The 27,738-nt window shown below is 40.0% G+C and overlaps 2 protein-coding genes across 5 annotated transcripts in view; both read left to right on the top strand.

Moving 5' to 3' along the window:
- Positions 1-15,484, top strand: part of HERC2 (HECT and RLD domain containing E3 ubiquitin protein ligase 2) — a 109,587-nt gene extending 94,103 nt beyond the window's left edge. For all 4 annotated transcript variants that reach the window (XM_084528681.1, XM_084528682.1, XM_084528679.1 and 1 more), the window contains 10 exons: positions 15-202; positions 817-1,014; positions 2,913-2,996; positions 8,900-9,041; positions 9,880-10,074; positions 10,175-10,287; positions 11,139-11,329; positions 13,171-13,276; positions 13,978-14,190; positions 14,486-15,484. In XM_084528681.1, coding sequence (XP_084384807.1) covers positions 15-202; positions 817-1,014; positions 2,913-2,996; positions 8,900-9,041; positions 9,880-10,074; positions 10,175-10,287; positions 11,139-11,329; positions 13,171-13,276; positions 13,978-14,190; positions 14,486-14,758 — 1,703 coding nt within the window. In that variant the 3' untranslated portion in view covers positions 14,759-15,484. The remainder of the gene's footprint in view (positions 1-14; positions 203-816; positions 1,015-2,912; positions 2,997-8,899; positions 9,042-9,879; positions 10,075-10,174; positions 10,288-11,138; positions 11,330-13,170; positions 13,277-13,977; positions 14,191-14,485) is intronic.
- Positions 15,485-15,494: 10 nt separating this feature from the next.
- Positions 15,495-27,738, top strand: part of OCA2 (OCA2 melanosomal transmembrane protein) — a 220,655-nt gene continuing 208,411 nt past the window's right edge. The window contains exons 1-3 of the mRNA XM_084528709.1: positions 15,495-15,629; positions 22,851-22,957; positions 24,224-24,351. Coding sequence (XP_084384835.1) covers positions 22,927-22,957; positions 24,224-24,351 — 159 coding nt within the window. The 5' untranslated portion in view covers positions 15,495-15,629; positions 22,851-22,926. The remainder of the gene's footprint in view (positions 15,630-22,850; positions 22,958-24,223; positions 24,352-27,738) is intronic.

Here is a 27,738-nt window from a genome sequence, read left to right as displayed (position 1 = left end):
TTTTATTGGTTTAGGGGAGGTGTATACATGGGGAGATAATGATGAAGGGCAGCTTGGAGACGGAACAACTAATGCCATCCAAAGACCACGCTTGGTTGCAGCACTTCAGGGCAAAAAGATCAACAGGGTAGCCTGTGGCTCAGCACATACTTTAGCATGGTCAACCAGTAAACCTGCAAATGCTGGCAAGCTGCCTACACAGGTAATATTTTGGCTTACTACATTCAGATTCTAAATGTACTTAGTATTCTTATTGTTCATCTTCTAGCAGACATATTTCTTTTCTAAATCCCTGAATCAGTTTGGCGTGCTTTGATTTATTTTGAGCCATTGTTTAACGTCCTTATTTCCAAAGAAAGATTCAGTTGGTAATCCAATACTGAACAGTAAATTGGAGGGAATTTTAATTCTATATTCTACCAGTGAGGATCTTCCTAGTGGGGTTCATCATTGCTTGCCTCACATTGAGAAGATTGGTTTTGAACATTCAGTTTTTCAGCTGTAATGATGGTGCATAATGCCTGTGTGTAGTGGTAAAGTATGTCTATGGATAAAAATAATTGTGAATTTTGGGATAACATGAATAGTCTGTCATGTTTCTAATACTTGCAGGCAGTTTCAGTCTAGATAATTACTATTAATATGCTATGAATATTTTTTTAGACACAACTGGACTCTGTATTAAGTTTTGACAGGGTGAATAAGCAATACCTGAATTTAATACAGATTCGCCTACAAATCTTAAATTGTTCTGTTTAATAAAATGAAGTATATAATAATTCTAAATTACTTTTGGATATTGTTGCCTTATCGCAGGTTCCTATGGAGTACAATCATCTACAGGAAATACCCATCATTTCATTGAGAAACAGGCTTCTGCTGTTGCATCACATTTCTGAACTTTTCTGTCCTTGCATTCCAATGTTTGATCTTGAAGGAAGATTGGATGAAACTGGCCAAGGACCCTCAGTTGGGTTTGACACACTGCGGGGAATACTGATTTCACAGGGAAAGGTATTTATCAGGATAGTTTTTTAAGGCAGTGATTTGTAACTGTAAGAGAAATGTACTGCTTGAACAGTTTCTGAAGGAAGTAGAACTGTTTATCTCATTTTGTTCTGTATGTTGCATGTCAAATATTTGCATTCCAATTATGCAAATACCTTTCTTCGTGAATGTGTTCCCTTTATTATGTTCCCCTCTGGTTTTCATTATGGTTTTACTCTATCTTGTTCTTAAAAATAACTTTATATTGTAAGTCTTTTGTAGTGTAGGCAAATTTCTTTTAGAGTAATCAGTAGGTGCTTATTCGTGGGGGGTGGAACCACAAATTTCAAATGGTCATTGCTTTTGTATTTCAGTTGTTACACACAGGTGATGCACAGCCTGATCCAAAGCTCCATGCAGGTTTTATGATTTTAGACTAGGGTTAAAAGGAAGGCAGTACCTAGGAGTTCAGTCTCAAATGGGTAAAGAAGCAGGGAATTTCACAGTGGTAAGGAAGGTTGGTCATGAGAAAGTCTAGATAATTAAGGTTCTTGAAGGGTGCAACATTAATTCAAAACTTTAGATGTGGAAAAGATGACTGGTGTTCAGTATGATCATTGGTTTTGGATCTGTATTTTCTCACTGTCCTAGTAACTTGTCTAATCTAACAAAAAATGATAACAGTATAAAAACAGACAAAATCCAAAATCTGCAGAGGACAAAATCCATTTGAAACTAGAAGCAGTTAATTTTTCTTCTGCAGTACTGTTCCTTGTCAATAAATAAGACACAACCTGTAACTAGACTCCTTAGAATGTATCGTCTTAGTCTCTTTCTCTAGACCCCAATAAAATTGTGAAGTAAAGAAATCTGGTAGAACACATACTTCACATACCAAGAGAAGACCACACATTTTTTTCCATCAAAACCTGGACTGGGGAGGAAGGAAAGAGAAGGGATAGCTATTCTGTTCATGACACTTTTATACCTTAATGCTATTAACAGGGAGTCTTTAAGTAAATTAAATATGAGAGTCGGTGTGTAGGAAGCATATTTAATGTCATTTACTTTAGAGTGGGTAGAACTGTTGTAGAAAGGCTTCAGATACAAGATGAAATATGGTAAAAGGTGTATTTTTTGTCCAAGGCATTCACTGGGGACAGCAGAAGTTGTGATGTTGTACCTGTATCTAGGCATTTAAGTCAAGCTTACCTTCAGAGATTCTAAAGACTTAAACAAAAAACCCACCTTCAAACTGAGAGTGTAAAATTGTATCCAAGTATCTAGCGAGTTAACCTCAGATATTTAAATTTGCATGAAAAGTTTTCCTTTTATTTTTTTTGTTTATTCCTTTCCTTAGCAGGATGGTTTCTTCTTTGGCTTTTTTTTCATTGTTTTTCTCTGACATTAACTGTTTGCCATATACTTATGTTAGTGTGGTATAAATCAATTTATACTCAGTAGTGTGTTGGTTGCCTAGTAATAACTGAAGCTGGATGCAGTACAACTTTTCAAGCCATGATATTGAGTGATTGATGCAGGAGAGACTTTCCTCTTTACTTTTTGGTATCCCACGTGTTTCAGGCTTGAATTCTATTAGCACAAATAACATGCCCTTTAACACTTCACAGCTTCCTCTCCTGTTGCTCTTACTTGTTTGTTTTTGAGTATTTCAAAAGCATTTGATGCCTGTTTCCATGTCTTCTGAAGAGAGACTACGAGGCTTTATGCTTTTTCTAGTGTTTTGTGATGCACTTGGAAGAAAACTGCTGAAGGCTGGTAGTACAGGATCAGTTTCTCTGTTCTGTTGAAGTCATTTTTTTCTCTCTAAATTGAAGTGTGTGTGTGTTTATCTGTGTAATATGTGCAGCATTCTTACTGGATAGCAGTTTTGCAACTTCATTTTTTGTATTTTTCTTTTTTAGGAGGCAGCTTTCCGGAAAGTTGTACAAGCAACTATGGTGAGAGATCGTCAGCATGGGCCAGTTGTAGAGCTCAATAGAATACAGGTATCTGAAGCTGAAGTTCTGGTTTTAATATGTATGTTTAGCCACCAGTGCTCTATGTTTGTCAGGTCCCTTTGTGTTTCAGCTGTTTGATGTCCTAGTATACTTGGAGGAGTTGAATTGGAGGATAAAACAATGAAGAAGCAAACGTAGCAAAATCTGCTTGTTTTTTTTTCTTTTTTTTTCAATATGTTTTCATGCAGACTGTAGTTGTACAGGGGAAGGAGACACTTCTTGAAATATCAAGTGTGTGATTTGGACTGTAATGAATGAGCAAAGTATGTCCTGCTTGACAAAGGACTGCTTTTTCAAAACTCACTATATTAGATGATTCAAGAGAGTAGTGATTCTGATGCCTTACTTACCTTCCCAAGTGGTCACATGAATTACTCCGCAGTTGCTTTCGTATCATAGAGCATGAAGGGCTGGGGAGGGTGCTGGGAAGGCTCTTCGTTATGATTAAGAATCAGGCTCTTAAACTCTTGTCCTCTGCTGGTCATCACATGTAGTCATATTGATTGCAGAATGGTTTGATACAAAAAGGCTTTTTTTCTTATAATTGATGTTAGAAAATGTAACGTTGTGCCTTAGGCCAGATGTGTCTTTCTTTCCATAGATATTTCCATAACATAGAATAGTAAAACATTGTTTCTTTAAATGGGCTGAAGTCTGGTCTTACAGAGTCCTCATGTGTTTCTTTCATTTAGTCATGTTTTTTCTTCCTTTTTTGATATATTAGAAAGTAAGAAAGCTACTCTTCGTAAGGTTAGAACGGAGAATTTGGGAAAATTTTGACTAATCAGCTTTCTCTTAGTGAACTGAAATATGTTCTATTTCTCCTGGACAATATTTTCTGCTCATTTGGTATATTTTATTGGCCCATAAAACTTATGGGAATGTGACATGATTAAAATTTGTTATTTTCATATATTATTTGTGAATTTGAAGCTGAAGGGAATGCCAGTGATCTTCCCATTACTCTTTTGGGGGAATTCAGAAAGTCTAGCAAGTAGTGCAAATACTTAACTTTAAGCAGGAAACTAATGGTTGGGGTTTGGGCTCATTTCTTAATATCCTTCTACTGTTGAGGTAATTTATAAAGATGAGCTTTCTCTTGTATTCCAGTCCATTACGTGAATCTCTCTTTAAATCTAGAACAGAATTGGTCGCTGTGGGGCTTCTATTTTTCATAGTTTCCATAGGAAATGAAATATTTCTGTAACGCAAGTCTGTCCTAGATTTAGCCAAGTGAAGACTAAAAAAGATGATCATAATCTAGTCTGCTTATACAGTACCAATTAGAAGCCATAAATTCTTTAGTTAGTTCTTGCAGGGAATGGAAATGTGCTTTCTTAAAACTATTTGATTGATCCTTTAAGTAGAGATTCAAAGCTGTCTCAAACAGCTAATCATCAATGGTGGGAATTTTCATCTTAATTGTAGTTGTGAGTCTAACTGCAGCTAGACTCAAAGACCCCATTGCTGTCAAAAGACTTTTTTTACAGTTCATAAATTATATAGTGCAGTCAATTCAGTTCTTCATCTCCCTTGGTATAAAGTAAACAGATGAGGTTTTAATTGCAAGGTTTTTTGCAGATACTGACTTGTTCTTTAAAATGTTTCCTGAAATTTGCTGTTCAGTGGTTTCTTCAAAAATACTGTTAACTGGTCATAACAGCTGTTAACTTCTGTGAAGGCAAGCCAGGCACGACTCTCTTGTCCTGAGGTCAAGTTTTCCACGGACTAGATTCCTTTTAGGGAACTAATTTAGCCTGGATGCCTGCTGGGAGCCTCATGATAGCTAGACACAGCGTTTTGGGGGAGTGTTCTGTTGTTCTTGCTCAAGGTGAGTGAACTGTGAATATGATGGCGACTGTACTGCAAGTCACCAGAGTACCGACCTGGATTTTCTATAACATAAAAAAAATTGAGGGTAGATGTTTTTATGACTTGAGGTATAGCATGAGGGCAAGCTGGAATGCACAGCCATTTTAGGACACCATCAGAGGATTGCGTAGGGTAGAAGAAACCAAAGTAATGCAGTTTTGTTGATATTACTTGCTGGGAATGGTCTTTCAGTGAAATGCTTCAGAACAGCACTTGGATCCAGTTCTGAAGTGGCATGATAGAAGTAGTCAAAGACTGAGCTGCAAACTAAACCGAATTATGTTGGTAGATGGCTCCAGAGCTCAAGCTCACTTAGTGACCTGCTAACTAGTAAATAGATTTACCTAGTACTTAGGTACCAGACTAACTAAAGTGGTGTCAAATGTCAGTGGTGTCAAGTGTGGTGTTGAGATCTGTAGGCAAAGATGTTCTTACTGCTGTTAAATCATACCTTGCCTTTGGATGAAAGAGTATCGAAGCAGTTGAAAGGAATTTCCTCCTTTTAAAAGACAAGCAAATTTTAGTTATTAAGGAGAATATGTACTCTCAGGAACACAATATTACAAAGGATCTCCAAAGGAAAGGTTTTTCAATGTCCTCTGCTGTCTTGGGAGGAATGTTGCACTTCTGGATATATTAAATTCTACTTTAAGAATAGTTTCTTCCTCCTTACTAGGACTACTTATTAAATGTGGATTATAGAAATCCCACTAGTATGGCGATTAAAAATTATATGGCCTTAAGTTAAGCACAAGATATTAATGAATGGATTATTTGTTCTTTTGCAAGTGTTACTCTTCAGTTTAAAAAGCATCCCTCCTCCTTCCTGGTTGTTGTCTTGTCCCTTATCAAATGTGCTTTTAAAGGATACTCATTTCATGTCAACCTTCGTTTTCCTAGACTGAACATGCTAAGCTTTTTTGTCTTACTTTTGTAGAATAGCTTTTCTATACTTTTGGTACTGTATTTTCCTCTGTGCCATTCGAGTTTAAGCATAGATAACTGAAACTTGAAGGCACAGATGATGCATTGTCTGTGCTCTTGGAATTACCACACTATTTTTTTTTTCCTCTTCTGGAAATGGATTTCATTACATATCCTCGAATTGTGTTTGTTTTCTTCACAGATGTCTTCTATGTTAACAGTACATTTTTCTTTCTCTGCTGATTCTAACTAATAAGCTGCCATCTTTTTGTAAACGTTTTTATTAGTCTCTAACTGTGTGATCTTTTTCACTTAAAAATGCATTAACCGAATTACAGATTGACTTGAGTGCCTCTCCCCCTTTGTTGCAGTGGTTCTGCTCACAATAAATGACTATTCACTGTTGCTGTATGCTGTTTCTGAGCTGCTGCATTTCTCTGTGGTCCAGAGACCACAGTTTTGCTATTTTCCAGTGAAGAGTCTTACTCTTTGCTAAAAACTTTTTACATTTTAATATGGGCATCTGTCAGCACAGCAATATATCACGGTTCTGGCAGAAGTGTCAATAATCCCTCATGGCATTCTTACGCTGCTTCTTTAAAGTCAAGTCATAACCATTCCTGCATCTAAAGGATCAGGTTAAATGAAAATCCTGCGTTGCTAGTGAGTAAGTACTGAATTAAACGTACAATAGCAAATGTGCATACCTTTCTATTCAGTTCAGCCAAGATTGCTTGCCATTTTATTGTCACTTAATTTGTATTTTCAGTCTGTGGTTTGAAAGTAACTGCTGCATTCACAGACCACCTACTCGTGCATGGTCTTTTCAAGAGAAGGTTCACTGATTTCTCAACTTAAATTTCTTTGGTATCGAAATTCCTTAAAAGTCTACTAAACTAAAACAAGTTTGTGTTGATTTAGAACATCCTATACATGAGAAGGACTGGAGTGTGTCAGCCTTTCAGGAAAACCTGAAAGAAACCTGGCAGATCTTTTCACAGCATCCAAAGCATACAGCAGCAGAAGAGCTGGATTTTGAGATGTATTATACCAAATATAGATGAGTGGGATCAGTCTAGGCTATTTCTGCATAAATACTCTCATTGATATTGATGAATTATATGCACCGTAGGATTCCCTTTACAGTCAGGACAGGTAGAGAATATAAAATGCAGAACGCTAAGGGGGAAAAAAACACTTCAGGTTTCTCCTGCCTTCTGTCTATTTTCTTTCCTCTCTGTACTGACGAAATGCTCTTTGTATTCTTAACCATTCTGTGTGCATCTCCTGCAGCAAAATATGTGGGATTACCCTTGCATGGCATTTGTTAGGAATCTTAATCAAATCTTTAAATATGCTACTTTTTTTGGTAGGTGCTTAAGAAACGCATTACTGTGTGTACACGCAGGTACACACGTTCACTTTTGGTAGTGCTTGCTCATTTTTAGATGCTGCTAGTAAATACCTAAATATTGTCATAAATTAACTTAAGAAAAACCATGTATTCAGTTTTCTGGCCAACAACAGACACCCTGATTTGTTTTGTTTGTGAAAACCTTACCCTGGTTTGACAGTGAATTGTATGAGTAGAAACAGGATGAAATAAGTAAGTGGATTGCAATCCAGGAAAACAAACAAACAAAAACTCTCGAACTATTAGCAGTTTCTTCAGAAACAAAGAGAAAACTTTATTTTTTATTAAGAAACTTTATCAGTGATGACCCACTATCTTTCCATTTGCTTCAAAGATGAACAGATAGAAAGCGATGAACACTGAACCATTTGAAATTAAAGATGAATGAGGTATTGGTGGTTGAGGGAACACAGAGTTTCTTATCTAGGGAAGAAAGCGCACAGGGCTGTCAGCAGAACTGGTAAGAATCATTCAGTCCGACTGCAGTGACTTCCCTTTTGCTTTTGCATTTTACTCTTAACAGCAAAATTACTAAGGTCCAACCAACCTACCTAGAGCAATCATTCAGCAGTCTTAGGTCGATTCAGGATGTGTGCTAGAAGCACATAGATAACCAGATGCTGTGTTTTTGGTCTGTGCCGATTTCTTCTGTTACTTGGCACTGAAGTTTGCACAGTTCATAAATGGTGATCATCACAGTAATCACTCAGTTCAACAGCTCTGTCACAGAGTTAGGAACAACATGCCTAAGTCTGGGGAGGAACAACCCAGGCACCAGGACACTCTGGGGGCTGCCCAGCTAGGAAGCAGCTTGGCAGAAAAGGCCCTTGGGAGCCTAGTAGACACCAAGCTGATAAGCCAGCAATGTGCCCTATCCACAAAGAAAGCTAACAATATTCTTAGCTGTATTAGACAAAGCTCTGGCAGCAGGTTGAGCAAGGTGATCCTTCCCTTCTACTCAGCACTGGTGAGGCTGCACCTGGAGCACTGTGTCCAGTTCTGGGCTCCCCAGTACAAGAGAGACTTGGGGCTGCTGGAGAGAGTCCAGCAAAGGGCCATAAAGGTGATGAAGGGAATGGATGGAGTAGCTCTCCTGTGAGGAATAGCTGAGAAAGCTGGGACTGTTTAGCGTGGAAGAGAGAAGGCTTGGAGGAATCTTGTCAGTGTGTATAAATACCCAAAGGGAGGATGCAAAGAGGATGAAGCCAGGCTCTTCTCAGTGGTGCCCAGTGGGAGGACAAGAGACTGCAGGCACAATCTTTGTTGTTTGTTTTTACTGGGAGGCAGGCTGCTCACTGGCACAGGTTGGTTCACAGAAATTGTGGAGTCTCCCTCCCTGGAGATCTTCAGAAGCCATCTGGACCACGTGACCTCCAGAGGTCCCTTCCAACCTCAGCTGTCCTGTGATTTTGTAGTAGTTCTGGGCTCCTATCAGCCTGAAATTAACTGCTTTTGTCTTCCTGGAAAGGGTCAGGATACGTCATAGGAGTCTGTGCTACCTGTACACTGTACATTTGAAACTGGGTTCTTCCTCTGTATATGCTACAAAAATACAGGGTAGACCTCTACGGATGTTTCACTGAACACATTAATGTTTTAAATATGAATCTTATATGCGATCTGCACAGAGATGCTGGCTGAAATTTGTTCTCGCAGTGATTTCTATGCGTTTATTCAACAGGTAAAACGTTCTAGGAGTAAAGGTGGACTGGCTGGGCCTGATGGTACAAAGTCAGTGTTTGGACAGATGTGTGCTAAAATGAGCTCCTTCAGCCCTGACAGCCTTCTGCTTCCTCATCGGGTTTGGAAGGTCAAGTTTGTTGGTAAGAGGATTCCCTCTCTGTCCCCAATTTGCCCCAACTGTTTTGCACTTATCTTTACTGTTTTCTTCTGGTTTAATTTTTTTAGAGGACCTGAAGAAAGGAAGGAGTATAGTTAAACAGTGTCTGTGTATAGGCAGCATAGTATGTTATTTCCTAACGTATAAGATCTTAGGAAATACGAAAACTTTGAAAAATGATTTTATTAATAAACAAAAAACAAAACAACAAAAAAACCCACACCCAAGATGAATGGAAACAGTTCTGTAATTGTCCTTGGACTCCAAAGGCAACTTTCTTACATTTAACAGGCATTTTGCAAAACCTAAATGTGTTCTTCATCTGTCAGAATCTCTAAATAATCCTGGTTAGCTGCTCTTACTTTGAATTTCTTACAATTTGCATGTCACTTTGAGCTTTAAGATGAAATGCAATTTAGTTTGAAGACCCACTGTACCTAAATGTACCTATTGTATGTAAAATACATACAAAAATCTACTTTAAAATGACACTTAAGAGTCATGTTGCTTAGGCTTTCTTTTACCACCTCTATTGTTCTGTTTTGATTAGTGTTTAAAACAAAAGTGGTTGTTAAACCCTGGCAAAGTCTAGTGTGTTGCTGATGATCGTTCAAAATTATACTGTTTATGAGGAACTGGAAATATACAAATACAAAGGAAAGCATAAGGTGTTTTCATAAGAATAGATAAGACAGTGTAGCTTTTAGTAAACTTTTGCTTACCCAGTCATCCCTGTGGAAGGAAATTCAGTTTATTTCAAGACTTAATTTAGAAACATTTTTGGAAGAGTGTGTAATTTTAAGCCTGTTTTCTTCTCCAAGGTGAATCTGTGGACGATTGCGGCGGAGGTTACAGTGAATCAATAGCAGAAATGTGTGAGGAGCTTCAGAATGGGCTGACCCCTCTGCTAATTGTGACACCAAATGGAAGAGATGAATCTGGAGCAAACAGAGATTGTTTCCTATTAAATCCTGCTGCCAAGTCTCTCTTACATATGAACATGTTCCGTTTTCTGGGTAATTTCTTACTGACATTGTGACACGCTACTTGAATTACACAATCAGAATATTGGAAATGAAATAAATAATAATTAAAATACTGTGTTTAAACTTACAGGTGTACTTCTGGGCATTGCTATCCGGACTGGCAGCCCTCTGAGCCTCAACCTGGCTGAACCAGTATGGAAGCAGCTTGCAGGAATGAACCTAACAATTGCTGATCTCAGTGAGGTAAGTGTGAAGTTTCTGAGTAGGGTATAGCTTACAGAAGACAAGCAGACTCTAGCATAAGAAATTCTCTGGGGATTTGCTTCCCTGCTGTATGTATTTGTAGCATTTTGACTAATCTTTCATATTTTTGAGCCAGTTTATAAAGATCACTTGTACTCACTGTTAAAACTGTACGTTTGTCTTTCAAGAGTAGCTAAATAACCTATTTGAATTGTAGAACATTCTCAAATGCACTCATAGATTTGACTAGATAAATATTTCTGCTTAAACTCCTACTTGCCAGCAAACCTTTCCATAGCTGTTACTGTCTGAAAATGAGTTCAAACTACTACTGAAAATAGTTCACACTGTCATACTGAACATCACAAACTTTCAATTTCTGTTTATTGAACTCAGTAAACGTGGAGTTAAGAGTTAGGTATTTGTTACATAGAAGAGTTCCTTCTCAGCTACTGTCATCTAAAAATATACCTACCGTAAAAGCACCAAGTTGTTTACTTGTTGGTAAGGGGATTCCTTTTGTATCAAAACAGCCATCGGATTTTGTAGAGTTAATCATGTTTTTAAGCTTTAAATCTATTTTCTTATATAACAGTTTCTTGGCAAATGCTCCTCAAAAGGATTGAAATCTAGAACACGTGTGCCTTCCAACATCCCAGCATAATGCAATTTTGTATAATATACTGAGCTATTTTACTGCTTTGGAATTCACGTAGGTGGTTACGGTCATTAGACATTTGACTCAATGCTTTTGGTAGGTGGCACATGATGCAGTGCTTTGGTAGGAAAGAGGCACTCTTGTATAGTGCTAATAAATTGTTCTTAACTTACGGTTATTTATTTTTCAAAAGGTTGATAAAGATTTTATTCCTGGGCTGATGTACATTCGAGACAACGAAGCTACATCAGAAGAGTTTGAAGCCATGAGCCTCCCGTTCACTGTGCCTAATGCAAGTGGTCAAGATATTCAGCTGAGTTCCAAGTACACCCATATCACACTGGATAATAGAGCTGAATATGTGAGGCTGGCAATAAACTACAGGTTTGTTGGATAAGTCATTCATATTATTTAAATGGACAAGCATTTTATTTTAAAAATCTTTAAAAGCTTTTGAACAATATGATTCTTTAACCTCTTATGTACAAATAATGTTTTCATGCGATTTGATTTTCATATTGCTTTTAATCTCTCCAAAGCAAAAAGATTAAACTTAAGTTTTAGGAAATAGCATGTAGGAGACAAAACAAACTATCGTGCATGGCTCTAGATTTTAATAGCTGTCCTGACATAGCAGTTCTGTCAGCCAGTTTTGTGTGGAGAAATTCCCCATCCTTCTAGTTCATCCTATGCAATAAAATAGTAGGCTTGAAACTTTATCTTCCATGCAATTTCCCATCTTCATATAGCTCTTTATGAAGAGTGCTTTGGTTTAGTACTACTGCTCTCATGATTTTTCCTATCATCCGTTCAAGTCAAGAGCAGTCCCAGATAAATTGTTCTTCTATTCTCATCTGAGAAAGAACACTCAAAACAAAGTGTTCATACCCCAGACACCATCAAATAAGTGACATCTTCCTGCAGACAAGTAAATTCATCCATAGGTGACAGAAGCTGAACAATGCACTAAAACGTGGGAAATAGTTCAGCGTTTGTGCAAATGGGCCTTTGGTTACTTAGATACCTAATCTAGACAAGTACATTGAAGAAGCAACTGTGGGCATCTTGTTATTTGAAACAGTGAGCCCAGTGCCTGTTGTGCCTATTGAGCTGTGGAAATTAGATGATTTTGATGAGAAACTGATTCATAGGTGTTTTATTCTCCTCACCATAGTTATCTATTTTAGAGAACACTTGAGCCAGACTGATCATCACTTATACTTGCTAGTTTGCAGTGCAATGTCTGCCAACAACTACTTGAATTAGTCCTTGTTTCCACGTGTATATACATGCTCCAAATGGATATAGACTAATATTTAATGCTGCTTTTTGACAATAGAGAATATAATTTGCAATGGATAAATGATACATAAAATACCAAATGGATACTAAAAACTTGCATTCACTTGGAGAAATGTTTTTCTTGTCTTGAAAATTTTAGCTGTCATCAAAGGACAACAGTGATTTTGAAGTGTTCTACAGTTAGAAATCTTTTGGGAAGAACATTTTAATAGATTTTTTGTTTCTTAATATATGAAGCCCTTGAGAGAAAAACTAGAACCTGAATAGAAACCATGTGAAAAAGTGGATACACAAGAAAGACCTTGTCCTGAGATCTTTGTTTATTTTGGTGATGACAAGCCTGAGGACTGGACATGTCAATGATGTGAATGTCTGCTGTTCAGAGCTTAGCGTCTTAGAAATTAGCTTAACAGGAGAGGAGGAAAAAAACAAAACACAAATCATGGGTGGCAACAGAAGCACTGAAATGTTACTTATTTATCTCTGTCTGAAAACACAGCAAATCCTTTTCCTTAGATGTAATGTTTTAGTTCAGACCCATTTTTCTTTTACTGTAATGTCTTGTCTAGTGTTGGTAATGTTTGAGGGCACAGTCTTAAAGTACAGATGATCTTTGCCTAAGAGAAATTCTTTTCAAATGGGGTATTGGTCTGTTCTTGCCAGGAATAGCACATGAATAATACTGGAACGAAAATGTTCAAAACAGTGGAAAATACCTCTCCACGGTGAGCTTGCTGTGCAGTATGGAATGCTGTAGAAACTGGTACAAGTCATGTATCAGGTGTGATAAGCATTAATTTTCTTTGGTGTATAGCTGGAGACTTGAGGAGAACACCTAAAGCTCCCTTGATATTACAATAAGTATTAGTTAAAAATTTTCAGGAGAAGGCATTCACAGAATCCCTTGAAATGTGTCTCTGCAGGCTTCATGAATTTGACGAACAAGTTGCAGCAGTTCGTGAAGGGATGGCCCGTGTTGTTCCAGTTCCTCTGCTTTCGCTCTTTACAGGATATGAACTGGAAACCATGGTATCAATTTCTGTTTTGCTACCTCTGTCAGACTAACTTTTGAGTTGGATTCTTCATTTGTATTTTACTAATCCAAGATTATGGAATAATAAAACCCACATTTAATACTGTTTACAGTGCTTACTCTGATTGCAAACACTTCGCTCAAGGAAGGACTAGAAAATATTTTATTGCTCTCATAGTGTTCAAAAAGTTATTTTGATATAGCTGAGCAGTGAAGCAGTGACGGAATGAATTACTTGCGGAGATTAAAAAAAAAAACAAAAAAAAACCCTCCATCAACCCAACAACAATAAAAAGAAAAACCCAACCCACTAAACAAAATCACCAAAAAATCCCAACCAACCAACCAAGAAAAAAAACAAAACAAAACAAAACATGGTAAGATGTATTGAATTCTGAGAGCAGTTTGGTGGGAGATCAGCCCTGTGTTGTTAGAGGTGAATTGGAGACATTCCTCCTAGGTAAATTATTGAACTCTTTATGTGATTCAGGAAGATGAAAGAAGCGTGTTGTCCCTTGATGGGAAGATGTACATTTAGTATCATTGTAATAGGAGACTGTGTACAGCACTTCAGATACCTGAATTCTCATTTTGTCAGCGTAAAGGCTGATTAAATATTTTAAGAGAGTGGAGGAAACAAATCACCTGCAATTGATTTGATCAGACTTGTAGCTTATCATTATATTCTCTTTTTCAGGTATGTGGAAGCCCAGATATTCCACTTCACCTCCTGAAATCTGTAGCAACTTACAAAGGAATTGAACCAACTGCTTCCTTGATACAGTGGTTCTGGGAAGTGATGGAGTCGTTCTCCAATACCGAGCGATCTCTCTTCCTGCGTTTTGTGTGGGGCAGAACAAGGCTGCCCAGGACTATTGCAGATTTCAGAGGGAGGGACTTTGTTATTCAGGTAAAGTGTGTGGGATGGGGAGCGGGGCTTTTAATTTAAATAGCTAGAAGTGGAGGAGGAGTAGCATGACTGCTGTGGTTTAACCCTGGTAGGCAGCTAAACACCACAAAGCCACATGCTCACTCCACTTCTGCCAGTGGGATGGGGGAGGAGAATCAAAGGCAAAAGTTTGAAAACTCGTGGGTTGAGATAAAGACAGTTTAATAAGTAGAGTAATAAATTAAAGTATTGTTTCAATATTTATTTGTGGTGTGGGCAGTAAATCAAAAAATACAGTGCTGTTTGTTTTTGACAGGTATTGGATAAATACAATCCTCCAGACCACTTCCTTCCCGAGTCATACACTTGCTTCTTTCTCCTGAAGCTACCCAGATATTCTTGTAAGCAAGTACTAGAGGAAAAACTGAAATATGCCATTCATTTCTGCAAGTCTATAGACACTGATGATTATGCCCGGATAGCGCTGACAGGAGAGCCAGCTGCTGATGACAGTAGTGATGATTCTGATAATGAAGATGCAGATTCTTTTGCTTCAGATTCTACGCAGGACTACTTAACTGGGCATTAAACCAGAAATAAAGTAAGGGATATAGCTGTTACGAGCACTGAGGCAAAATGCCAAAATGATAACGAAGCCAAGGACAGTTTAGGGCTCAGAATATAGAGTATGTAGTCAGAGGAATCTTCTGAAAGTTGGGAAAGTGTGTTTGCTACTCATGGTAGGAATTAAGGGTTACAGCTTAAACCATCAGCTTAGAATGAATGGCACAGTATACGGGCATTTAACATTTATTTTAAGAGCTGAAAGTGGCCCCCCATAATGCTGCACTACATTTAGAACCTTTGTGTTTACTGAAGTGTTGTAAATGTTTATATAAATAAGGTAGTGCAGCATCCAAAAGGCAGTGAAACCTTTTAATTTGTGGGTGCAGTAGTTTTTTTCATATTAAGTGTTGTGTTCTGTGTATCTTGATTGTATATTGGAAATACTGTGCAACAACTGAATAGTATTATAAATATTTCAATTAACTTTACTAGAAGTTTGTTAAAATTTTTTGAACATTGAATTAACATTATTCCTTGAAATTCTTCTATAGATAATAAAAATGGCCAATAGTTTCACCTTCACCCCTGGTTTGTATATTTTAGCTTATGCATTATTTATCTAAAATTTGATACCTTTCTGTGAACAGCATCATAATTCTTATCATGGAAAGTGTACTGTATATAATTTGTGCCATGTAAATGCAAAAGTTATAATTTCCCTCCAAATAAAATTCTGCCACAGAAAGAAGTGCTCTGGGTGTTTGTGTGTTTTAATGGCTGTACGGCTGTCACATGGAATGAACATTACTTCTACTCATCCGAGAAGGGTTTCTGCAATTCACAGTTGTTGGTCAAACACTGCTGCTGTTCAAGGAATATGCACCAATAGTAAGGTACGTTGCCATTGACAGAAGGTGAGCTGTAGTAAACTCAGAGCAAGTCTACATGGCACATTAACAGCAGTGGTTATGTGCACCTTGTTTATGCAGTTGTTCCAAATGCTGCTGTTGTCAGTAATGGTGAACTTCATCTCTGGGGAAAAAAAATCTCCTTTCAGGAAACGTAGGGGACTGATGTCTTCAAGTACCTTCATGTAGAAGAAAATGACAACATACGTAATGACATATGTACAACCTTGTCCCTGAAAACCTTGTTGCTAACAGTATTTTCAGAATTGAGTGGAAAGTGATGTTCAGTAATAATTAGGATAGGTATATGCACGTGTTTATTTAAACTCTTACAATTGAGAATTGATTCACTGTGATTTTTTAGTGCTTGTATGTGACTTCTACTCCAACTTTAAATATTAACTGCGATCATGAAATCATTTTTCCTGAGACGTAATTGGTATTTTGAAATAGTGGTGTAAAAAAAAAAAAAAAAGGCAATGACTTTTATCTTTGCTGCTGAATTCAATTTCTTCTGAATATCCTGAGGTAGAGTGGAGAGTCTGGTACAGAAGTGCTCATGTGGTTGTCTGCTGTCCTTTGCCATGGTAACACAGGAGCCATTTAGGCATCAGCTTGATCAAAGAGATTCTGTAGTCAGCTTTTCAGACGTGATGAATGAGTCATGCCCAAATGCCACAAGCCCAAGGACTTGAGACCAAGTTCAATTGCCATTCTTGAATTTCAAAATCAATTTCAGGAGTGTACAAACTACTATAAAACACAGTTTTCATGGGGTGTGTCACTGGGGGCAAGGAGGAATGTGACTATCAAGAGTTTTTCTTCCAAAAAAAGCAGAAAGGACCTATTTGTTTTGTACAGTAGCACTTCCCATTGTTAATTTGTGGAGGAATAAAAGAAGGTTTTTAAGCTTCCTTCTTTGCTTTCCCATCCTAACAGAAGAGTCCGGGGTGCCCTATTACAGTGTGAAATGCTTGTCATCTATGGCCTGTCTTAAAATAGTTCTGAGTAGCCAGTTGTTTTTCTTTAATAAATCATTGTTTGAGTGTTGAAAAAATGGGAATTGCTCTTATTTAGCTTTCAGATGTAGGTTCTTGAGAAGGAAAAGGACTCAGCCTTACAAATGAGTTCATGTGTTAGATCCCTTTAAAAGCAAAGGACCAGATGGTGGTTTGATTTTTATAATAAAGCTTTACAATTGTGAAATTGCAGGATAATAAAAGAAAAATCCCATGTTCAAAATTACTTTGTTTTCTGAGCGAATTCCCCACTCCTCTAAAGCTCCTTAATGGCTGCTGAACAGCTTGACAATATGGACAGGAGGTCATTGGGCCCCTCGCGGAGTGTAGAGGACATGCTCTCTATAACTTTTATAACCATGGTATTTGTTCCTAAACATCGTGTTAGTCAAAGAAATTTTCAGGCCAGTGTTTGTAGGTACCTGTCTCTCCTGAAAGCATCTTTTTCCTGTGCAAAACTAAACTGTGCAGCACTCTTCTAGGAGAAAGGGAAGCAGGAGCTTTCAATGATCTTAATGATAAAATTCAATGATCTTATTGATAAAATGCCTTCTATTTTCAAATACATCGTTTAAGGAAAATGTTCAGGTGTGTAGATCCTGTGGAAGATCCTGTAGAAGATCCTACTTTCTGCAGAAGTTGCCTTTCAAGGTTAGCCTTCAATTAAATCTTGTAATTAAAAAGTAAGATTTTAAGTAAAACATTGCAGCATGGTGCTGGAATGGGGCTCAGCTGGGCTCAACTTACACTCAGCTGGGGCTTGAGAGTGTAAAATTGGTGGACAAGTTATTCAATTATCCAGTCATATCCTTACTTGAAGTGAAAACTGCAGTAAAAGCAACTCAGAATGTGACACAAACTGCTCAAATACTTGTAAAAGGGTCTGCTGATTTACCTCTTTGGTTCAAATGCAAATCCTGATGGCAGGTCTGCAAGTTCATCAGTTCTGCGTTTAGTCTTCTGATGGCCAGGGAGCAATACAGTGCAAGGATTTCACAGAAACACAGAATATAATTGTTTCAGTTGTTTCCTGACTCTGGTAATCCCTGACCAGATCTCTGGTGAGAAACTGTTCACACTGGGCAACTGGATACACTCACTACTGATGGCAAGCCTATATAACGAGGGGCTGCAACACTTCTGGAAAATAAAGTAGAATCCTATTTTGGGCCTTTCTTATTCAACTGTAACGACTTTATCGGCGTGTGGGCAAAAAGCGCCAGCATGGATTGGTCTCAGTGGCATCTCAGAGTTCGTTTTCCTGTTTAGCAGCCAAAAAAGCACAAAATTAGGATGCTTGTGACTAGAGCAGGCTGCTCTTCCTTCTCACTCTTGTGAAATGTTTGACCTGGGGCCAAAACATGCCAATTAATACTTCTGAAACCAGTGTGCCATTGGTCTGAAAGTGAGAAACACAAGGATGACCAAATAGAGAAGGCTGTGACTTGTCTTCCTAGGAGACAGACTTTTAATTAATTTCTCTCTGTTAAGTTTTTCACTGCTATTTGGAGGAAAATATGCTACTTAGCTTCGGAAACGGATCTGTTTTGAGCAAGTTCTTCCCATAATTTCGAAGTGATATTTTTTTCTGACATTTGTTCTGATACGTCTGGCATTTGTGGCATGAGCATGTGATTTGTGAACCACAAATTATGAAACTGTTCTAACACTGCTTCGCCAGTAGGACTGGCCCATTAGTTAACAGATAAGGCAGGTTCACTTCATTATGGCTTTTGGTAACTTCTCTCTTCGTTACTTTTGTAAGGAGACTAAAGTCTCTCAAATGAGGTGGAGGTAAAATTGCATCCACGTGTTATGTTCCATCTGAACCTTGAAAAACTTTTCAAGTAAGAATCCTGCAAGTGTCTTTTTTTTTTTTTTTTTTTTTTTTTTTTAAATCAAGTTCATCACATTGACTTAGAGTCATCCCTAAAAGTAAACTGGAGAACAGGCTCCATGCCCAAAATGAAGCTGATAGGTGAAGGGTTGTCTGAAAGAAGAAATTAAAAATATGAAATAGCTGGGGGTGGGGGCAGGTGGGATTTGGGCTGGCCTGGGTGAGTTGCTTTTTCTCCATGCTCCTGTAGAGGAAGGGATATTTCTGGGGGACAACTGTCTGGACAAAACCAGGAAGGAGATGAGGGGATGGACGTACAAGTCTGAGAGGAAGAAAACTGCACTACACCGGTGGCCTGGCTGGTGTGGTCTGGACGTGTTCTGTCTTCTAATATTCTCATCACAACCTCCCCTTTTGTGTGTTGGCCGTGTTTGTGTGTTCCTGTAATCGCTCCCTGGGTGAGCTGCCTGTAGAGGAGCTGACACTGTCCTTCCACACCTTACAAGTGTGGCCAGACATGATTTATTGTTGGGTTGTGCTGCTGAGGAATCAGCTGTGTGGCACCCTGTCTGGAGATGATTACTGAGGCATGGACAAGTTGGACGTCAAAATGTCAATGATGATGACAAGCAAGTAAAGAAGCAAATTTATACCCTATAGAGTGAAATACTCTCTTCAAGAGCAATTTCAGAGTGCTGATGTGTGTCTCACCACGACTAAGTAGACAAGTGGAAGATGTGTAGAGAGGCAGAAGGCGGCTAACTGCCTGCCTGTGCGTTTGGGGAGGGTCTGGCCTGCAGTCAGTGGTCTGACAGGCTTTGAACTGTTTCCAGAGGTCTCCATCTGCAGATGTGGACCAGATTTTCTGTCTGGGGAGCGGGCTACTCTGGCAATTCACGCTCCCAGACTGAATACTGTTTTTTTCTAGATACGGGATGTAGGTAAATGAAGCTGTGGCCTGCATCTTCTCAAAGAACATTGGGATTAAGGAGGAAATGATTGATTGTCTGTGGTTATCCAAAGCAAGTTTAGAAGAAACAGTAGCAATACTTGACACCCACCCACCACCACGATTTGTAACTGTAAAGACAATTTGCCACCATAATCATCCGTCTAGGCAGGTCAAGAATTTGAGTTAATAATACAGGTGTTAAAAATCTTGTTAGACATCTCTTGGTGATGATCCGACAATTATTGATCTACTCTCAGCCAGGCAGCTGTCCAAACCATTCTGTTGAGTCCTTTCAGCTTATTTGTTATTCCTGCAATGCTTTGTTCTTTATCTCCAAAATGTGTTTCTGGTAGGTAGGATAGACTCAGCAATTATACCCTCTTCATCATGTTCTAACCAAGGTGCCTTGAGACATCCAAACTTACTGCAGACAAAACCCTTTAAATCCCATCAGGATTAAGCGAAGACACTGAAACTTTTCAGCTTTTCCATTGTGGACCTGCATTGGCTCAACAGGATCTTTTCTTCTTCAGTAACACCTTAACCAGATGCTAATTCTGCTGCTCACGCAGCTCTCCCCAACTCCATCAGGGCTTGGTGATTTATCCTGTGGAGTTAGATAAAGATGCTCTGCAGCTCAGTGCTGCAGGAGTCCCCCGGTGCCTTCCTGCAGTGTTTTTTTGGTTTATGGACGTACAGCACAGCTGCTCTCACCTAAATCAGCTGCTAACCCTCTGCTGCCAGCTCTGTTTAATACAGCAGTGTAGATACACCTGTCAGCCTTGGGGGAGAAAATAAATGGTGGAGCAACAAAGCAGCAGCACATGGCAGTCTTCCAAGCAGCTTGGGAAGTAGCAGCTGAGTTAAGCCATCACATTTGTATTTTGTTTCTCAAGAAACACTTCTGCACTAAAATCCTCTGCCCCAAGGTTGCTGCTGGTTGTTTTTTGATGGGATCATTTCCTTCTTCTGTTGAAGTTGGCCCCGCAACCAATTGCACTGGTCCAGTGGGATGGGAAGGGGGAAGAACAAGCAGCAGGGGAGAGCAAGTACCTCTGAAACATCCCTGCCCTCAAGTCCTCCCTATCATTCCTCTTTAACAACCCTCTGAGACTGTAGGTATCATCCAAAATGTTTGCCCTCCTCTAGGCTCCATGGGACAACCATGCATGATTGGGGCAGGGGGCTGGAAAGCCCAGCTTCAAGGCTTCTGCTGTCGGAGCAGAAATGGCACTGCCCCATGGTATGGATAACGAGAAGTTGTGTAAACTCATTTAACTAAGAGTGACTTGCTCAAATGATTACAGTGGGAAAAGCAAATATTGTTAAACCCAGCTTGAGGTTAGTTACTGGCTTTCCTGGAGTCTGTATGAAGCTGATCTAAATTTTTTATTGTGACAATATTGACAATTTCAGTGGGAAAATGCAATCCTGTGGCCAGGTAGTTTGTCTTTCTAGTTTGTTATGCACAAATCCAAATTAACTGCTGTGAAAATGGTGGCTACTTTGGATGGCAGTAATCTATTTAAACATGTGTGTGCGCTGTAAGAAGACTTAAATATAATGCGTTGTATATGTTAGAAAGGCCCTGTAAGAAACACATTTGTTATAAAATTCTACATAAAAAAGGCAGACATTGGTCTTGGCTTCAGGTACTTGGCTCCAAGACTGGGCTCACCTCTCAGTCTTGGTTCTACAACTAGAAGTGCCTGCATGCCATAGGATGTCAAAACAATCCTGATGTCTGCTTTCAAGATGGCCTTGCTTTGATCGCAGGCAGTTTGCAATGGTGTTAAGAAAACTTTGTATGATCATGACCAGCAAAGAAGTCTTCAGGAGGTTTTCAAGCTTCCTCTGTGGTTAAGGCACAGGACCGGGAGTCAGGAGATCAAAGTCCCCCCATTGTACAGAAATGCTATTTCAACACATAGGCTGCATTGATAGGAGTGATCTCATAGGAGTGCTACACACACTTCTTTGATGGGGCCGAGGAATTGTTCCCACCAGCCAGTGCATGGTGGAGAACTGGCTCGTCCCACCTACAGAAGGCTGCTGATCAGAACAGGGAGCAAGGACGGGCGCCGCCGGTCCTCACTGCTCTGGTAAAACGTACATTGCCATGGCCATGAAGGTGGCTTCGAGTGGTGAGCACGGAGTGGGCAGAGGAAAGGGCAGTGATGGCTGCGATTGCTTGGGTCACATTGTGTCACGAGAGCTGGGAAGGATGTGGTCAGCATACCCGCAGGCAGGAAATGCAGTGGCACTGCCCTTGTATGTTTTGAAACAAATGAATGTTGGGGTATTGTTTGCCAATGGAAAACGGTTTGAGAAAATATTTTTGTACAGTAACAGGCTACAGAAATAGCTCACAAGCTCAAAATGTGCTTTGGGATATCTGTCTGTTTTATGCAGGGCTTTAAAGACGGAAGCGGGGAGGACAAAATCCCTAACTAGAATTTGCTTATGGGCTGTTTAATTTGAAAGATAGCTGTACAATCTGCTTCTTTCCATTTGGGAGTGGTACAAACCTTGTTATCATCTTCTTAACTCTTACAGAATAGTGACAATTGCTGCCAAGGCCTTACTGGAGGTGGTAAAACAACTGCCTTGTGGCACCTCTGGGAAATTCAGGATATTTTGTAGTCTCAAAGCTATTCTGAGACAGTAGTGTTTGCAGCAGTACTCAGGGCCCCCTCTACACATCAGAGCCTAGATCCAGCATCCCATCTGCTTTTAGGAAAGATGTAGTTTGCAGCTACTGAGCACTCGTTTACTGACATGGCTGGTTTTGGGGTCATTTTCCTGAGATTTCAGTAACTTGTCTTGCATGAAGAAGATGTCAGATTCTACTAATAACATCACATTTATGGTACTGCTGTGCTGGGAGGGATTGCAAGGTATCTGCTCTGGGTTAAACATCACCTTGCTTGAAGAGCCAGCTTGGAGATGACTGACTGCTCTGAGAAGGGGCTATACCTATGTGTGGGGGTGGACAAAATGTGGCCATAATAATGAGACAAATAATTCTGAGGACAGCAAAGAAAATGGGACAAAAGAGATAGTGCATGAATGAAGGACAAATTTGAGGTAGATTTGAGGGCTTTTAACACTTTGACCTCACCTGAGTCTCCTTGTTTAGGTTAGAGCAAGATGTAGCCACTGAGCTCACTGGTGTCCTCCACGAAGATCCTGCCACAAATTGCAGCTGACATTTTTAAGCAGTGAATGTGATGATGTACATATAGCTTACTCATGGCTTTTAATTTTTATTTATCTGTTTAATTATTTATTTATATTTTTGCAGGACTGTGTTAAAAAAAGCAATGGGAATAGATGAAAAGTATGTCCCCTTGGTCTTGCAAAAGCTTAAAAAACCCATGTCCTTGCCTTCCAAACAGCCACATTCAATACTAACTGGTCTCAGTTGGCAAAACTACTTGCTGTTGGATGAAGGTCCTGGGCAACCTGCTTTAGATGGCCCTGCTTCTTCAGGCCATTGGACCAGGTAACCTCTAGACATTCCCTCCAACCTCATCCGTTCTGTGATTTTGAAATTTTCTGTTTTTTTTTTTTTTTTTCCCATAATTGTGTATCGAGTAGACAATCTCCAGAAGATGAGGTCCCAAGTGCATCTGGGATTTTTGCATGGCAGAGGACTTTTATCTAGAGAGTTATGAATTGTCCTGAAGTGAAATGATGTTTTCCTACCACTGAAATGGACTTTGGTTTGCCAGCGTTGGGAAGGTCTTAGCACCCTGTGTGAAGAAATGCGTTCTTCAGAGATGAGCATTTCCACACAACTCAGAAATGTGAGGTTGGCTATCGTCCAGAGAGAATACTCCTTCAAGTGATGCAGAGCTGGTTATCTTTTGGCATGGCATTTGATTTGATAGATTTACATAGGCAAGTAGGATTTTTACTAAATTTTTCAACAGTCATTATAGCCCTGCAGTTTTCTGTCATAGGATACTGGATCCTCAAAGAAGTGAATAACCCATGTCAACCATGATGAATTAGCCCTTGAAGAGACTTGACAGTCTGTAACTAGCACAGAGAAAAAAAAAAAAAATAAATGCAAACAATATAGAAGATAGAAAAGGAAGAGAAGCCAAAAATAACCAGTGGGCACTGCTGCATCTGGAACTTTTAACAGCTTGGTTCCATTCCCAAAGATAAGGGTGCTCCTTTCCCAGGTAGAGTCAGAAACAAAAAACTGTGAACTGAATTGAAAGAATGACTTGTGAAATCCACTCCTCTTCAGGTTTGATGTGTGGATGAAGGTGAGGTGTTCTTATAGGAAAGTTCATGGTACTCAGCTATGCATTAAGGACGCTGGAAAGAAAATTCTTTTCACCAGTCTGGCAAATGTTGTGTTAAACCCTGCAGGGGCTGGAGATGTTTCTGCTCAACCAGGTTAGCATGATGGATTCTGTGAAAAGGAAGATGACAGGCTATGTGTAATGTTATAACTTTCCTAGCAGAATCATATATAATGTTTGTATAAATCATATGTATTTATGGAAAAAATAATAACAGGAGAGAATATGTAACTTTGATGGGAAGAAGAAACCTTGTCAACCACTTTTAAACTTCATTGAGAAATGCCTTCTTTTACAAAATTTCAGAAAATTTCCCAGTTTAAGCAAACTAGTTTCACATCTGCTGTAGACAAAAACCTACGCTCTGCCTTGCACACATAAATAATGACAGCATAGCCCTGTTGAACTGAGTCCACTCTCCTGGAGTAATTATGTCTCTTGCTCTACTGCAGGTCATCTCTGGGTGGGGAACTGGAGAGGAGGCACACGCTGTTATTCTGGACTATATGTGGAGATTGGCATAGGCGCAGAGAGACAGGGGTGTGGAGCTACGGAGCAGTTCTTTCTCAATGGAGATAAGGTATTGACACAAATGATGTTTGTAATTGCCTCAGCTGAGTTATGATTAACCCAAAGGATATGGGATGACTTTTGAAAATGAAGCTCCTCTTATACAACAAGTACCATCTCATGCTTTTTCTGATGTATGTGCTCATGCATAAAAGGGTGTTCAATCTTGTAATTACTTCTTGGATAGTCACTTAAAGGTCCTAACAGCCCTTCTGGCTGCTCTCCTCTCCTCTCCTTGTGTCCCTGAAACAAGCCATAGCCACACAGCAGCTCCCTGGCCTGTGAAGACAGGCAAGTGCTCAGCATGTGGGGCCGCTGCGGTGGCCGGGGGCTGTGGCTGGAGCCAGAGCAGCGTCAGATAGGCAGTGAATGCCACCTTTCAGGGCCTGGAACTGAAAGGCTATCATTGTTATCTGTGTCTCTCCCTGACCACATCTCATGACCTGGTGTGCAGAGCCTTACACAGTGCATCCAGGCACAGATGGGAGGGCTGGGATGTGTCCCTGTCTCCTTGCCAGCAATGTGCAAGGACTTAAAGTTCATGAGCACTCAGCTCTTCCTTGGAGGCCTCCCCACTGCTGGCCAGGCATACTCAGTGCTAGGCTGACTGGTGTGATGAAAACCTTGACATGAAGCACTTGGAGACCTCCAACAGTAGCCATCAGGGGTAGGTTTGTCTAATACCAGCGGGGACTGAATGATGTGATTACCAGTACTGTCTTAGCCTCACCCTGAAAGAAAAAGAGCATGAGGTTGGCTACCAGGGGTGGATTTCCTCTGATTTTCTGTGCTGCAGCCTTGCCTGGATTGAACAATTTGTTCACCAGAAAGTGAATCTTTCATTTAAGTTCACTAGATAATTTAATTTCTTTTGTTTGGTTCCAACACAGCACAGACTTAGACTGTCAGCTCAAGGTGGCAAATCAACACCTAACTTCTAACTTGCCACTGAGCATACACTGTTGCTGGAAAACTCTATTTTTTTCTGCTCACTACCAGTGCAGAGGAAGCCAGCCTGTTGTCACACTCATTATGTCTGGCCACCTTGCAGGTATAAACTAGACTAGGCATTTCTTCTGCCATGTCTGTTACCTGTCTACTCTTCCCTCTGAGAAAAAATTATGCTATTTCAGGTTGGTGCCAAGCAGATTTATGCAACTGTGTTTTCACCACATCTGCTAGCTCCCACTACTCTTATCATCCGTCTCCTCTCCAATCTCCTCTCTGTTGCAGACAGGCCCTCACAGGGACAGCAGACAAGAGGAATAGCCAGGAAGAAAGTTGAGGAGAAAGAAACAAAGCCTAGTAAAGAGCCCAGCCACTGCTGGACTTGGGCTTGTCAGAGCCTGGCGTGCATTTACTTGGGGCAGCTCCAGAAAACACGGGCAAACAAGTCTGCAGCTACAGGACACCTGCCTGAGGTGGACCAAACTGTTCCCAGTTAGGAAGACCCCATGAAAAGTCATCTCTCTCTCCCCGTTCACCGTGCAGGAGGGAAATACAGGCATTTCCCTCCAGAGGACTACTCAGCTGAATCACCCAAGGCCTTATAAATGTAGGTGTCTATGGTGAAAGTGTCCATGTGTGAACTTCATGTCTATTCTCCCTGTTTTGGGATGTGAATGATTAATCAATACAGTCAATACAGTCTTGAGAATTTTTAATCTCACCCTGAGGTGGACACCCAGATGGGGCTGGGGCATCCTTTCTCAGACTGCATGGACTTTGCATCTCCAAGGATTAGAAGAGGGAGTTTAGACCTGCAGTTTTCATGTAGACACCTTAAGTTTGCCAGCACAAATCCCTCCTACCTTATGGTGCGATGATTTTATCCATTAGAGGTGTCTGTATCTGTATTAAGTGTTGGAGACTGGTTAGACTAGACACCCAGATTTTAAACAGATTTAATGGAAGTTGTGGCCTCAAGTGTTTTCTTGAATGTGGGCCTATAAACTCCACATATCACTGGCTTGGCCTTTGTGTGTGTGTGTTTTTCCTAAATCCCGAAGGAAGATGTGGGATTCCTAAAAAACACACCACAAGTTCCCCAGAACTAGCTTCATTTGGTGTGAGCCCTGACACCGCTCTTCCCTGCCCGTGCCCTCTGTGCCTCACGCAGGCACTGTCCTGTCATGGTGGACAGGCAGGCCCAGCACTATTCCCTGCCTCCCCCAGGCCTCAGTGTTGAGGGAACAGCCCTGGCATGTCAGGAAAGTCTGTCAGGAATGCAAAACCCCCTCTTCGCTAGTCTGAGCCCCTCTCCGCTAGTCTGAGCAATGCCACGTCCACACAACGGCCGGCCTGTTCACAGGCTTGCTGTTCCCTACCGAGAAACTGATGTTTGCTCTGGGGCTACAGCTGGGACTTGCTGCAATCACGTGGGCGATGATCTTGTTTAGTTATCTATTTATTTATCTATCCTAGCTCGAAAAACAGAACTACATGGAAATTTTCTCCATAAAAGAATTTATGGAAGGCATTGGGAACCCTGTTTTTTGCTCTGAAAATATAGATAATGAAACTAAAACCATGCTTGGTTTCCTTCCCAGCTCTGTTCAGTTCTAATCCATGGAAACCGAGCAGTTTCCAAGCTCAGTATTAGAAAAATGATCGGTTTGAATCCAGACCCCAGCTAGCTCCTGTTATACTGTACAGCCTTATGGACATGAAATCCTAAATTGAACTGAGCAACATCGCAGCTTTCTCTTTGCGGTCTTCTGTGGACATGATTTCATAATTTAGCAGTATTATTTGTTATCTTTTTGTTCCCATTGTGTGACGTTCCACATAGTATCTCAGCTATGTGCTGAACACATTTTTAGGGACATGAGACATGAAAGTGCCACTTTCTCTAGTGCAATTATGTGATGATGCTATGCAGTTTTTTCTTAAACTTAATAAGAGAATTAGGGAAGGAAAATATTTTTTACCTGCAACATAAATGAATCCAACAAAATAGCATCCTCAGCTTTCATACTTCTTGCACCCAATGTATTCCTGGAATGAATGAGGACACTTGAAGGGAACTTATAAAAAAGATGGGGAGCAACTCTTTGCTCAATCAGATAATGACAGGATGAGGGGGAATGGTTTTAAACTAAAAGAGGGGATATTTAGCTTAGATGTTAGGAGGAAATTCTTCACTCAAAATTTTTCCAGTGCCTCACTCACCTCAGATGGTGAGGCACTGGAACAGGTTGCCCAGAGAGGTTGTGGATGCCCCATCCCTGGAGGTGTTTGAGCTCTCTTCTTTCTTTCTTTTTGTTTATTTCTAAGCTTGTCTGCCCCAGCTGCTTGCTGGTTATATTTTCCTCTCCACCTCTTCTCCTCAGTCATCCTTTGATTGTCGTGCTAGGAACAGATTTTATAAACAATTGAGTGGTCTCATATCATGGAT

Source organism: Aythya ferina (assembly GCF_964211825.1).
Source record: "Aythya ferina genome assembly, chromosome: 1".
Taxonomy (NCBI): Eukaryota; Metazoa; Chordata; class Aves; order Anseriformes; family Anatidae; genus Aythya; species Aythya ferina.
Note: the sequence above shows the minus strand (reverse complement) of the source record. Positions and strands in the feature narration are given on the sequence as shown.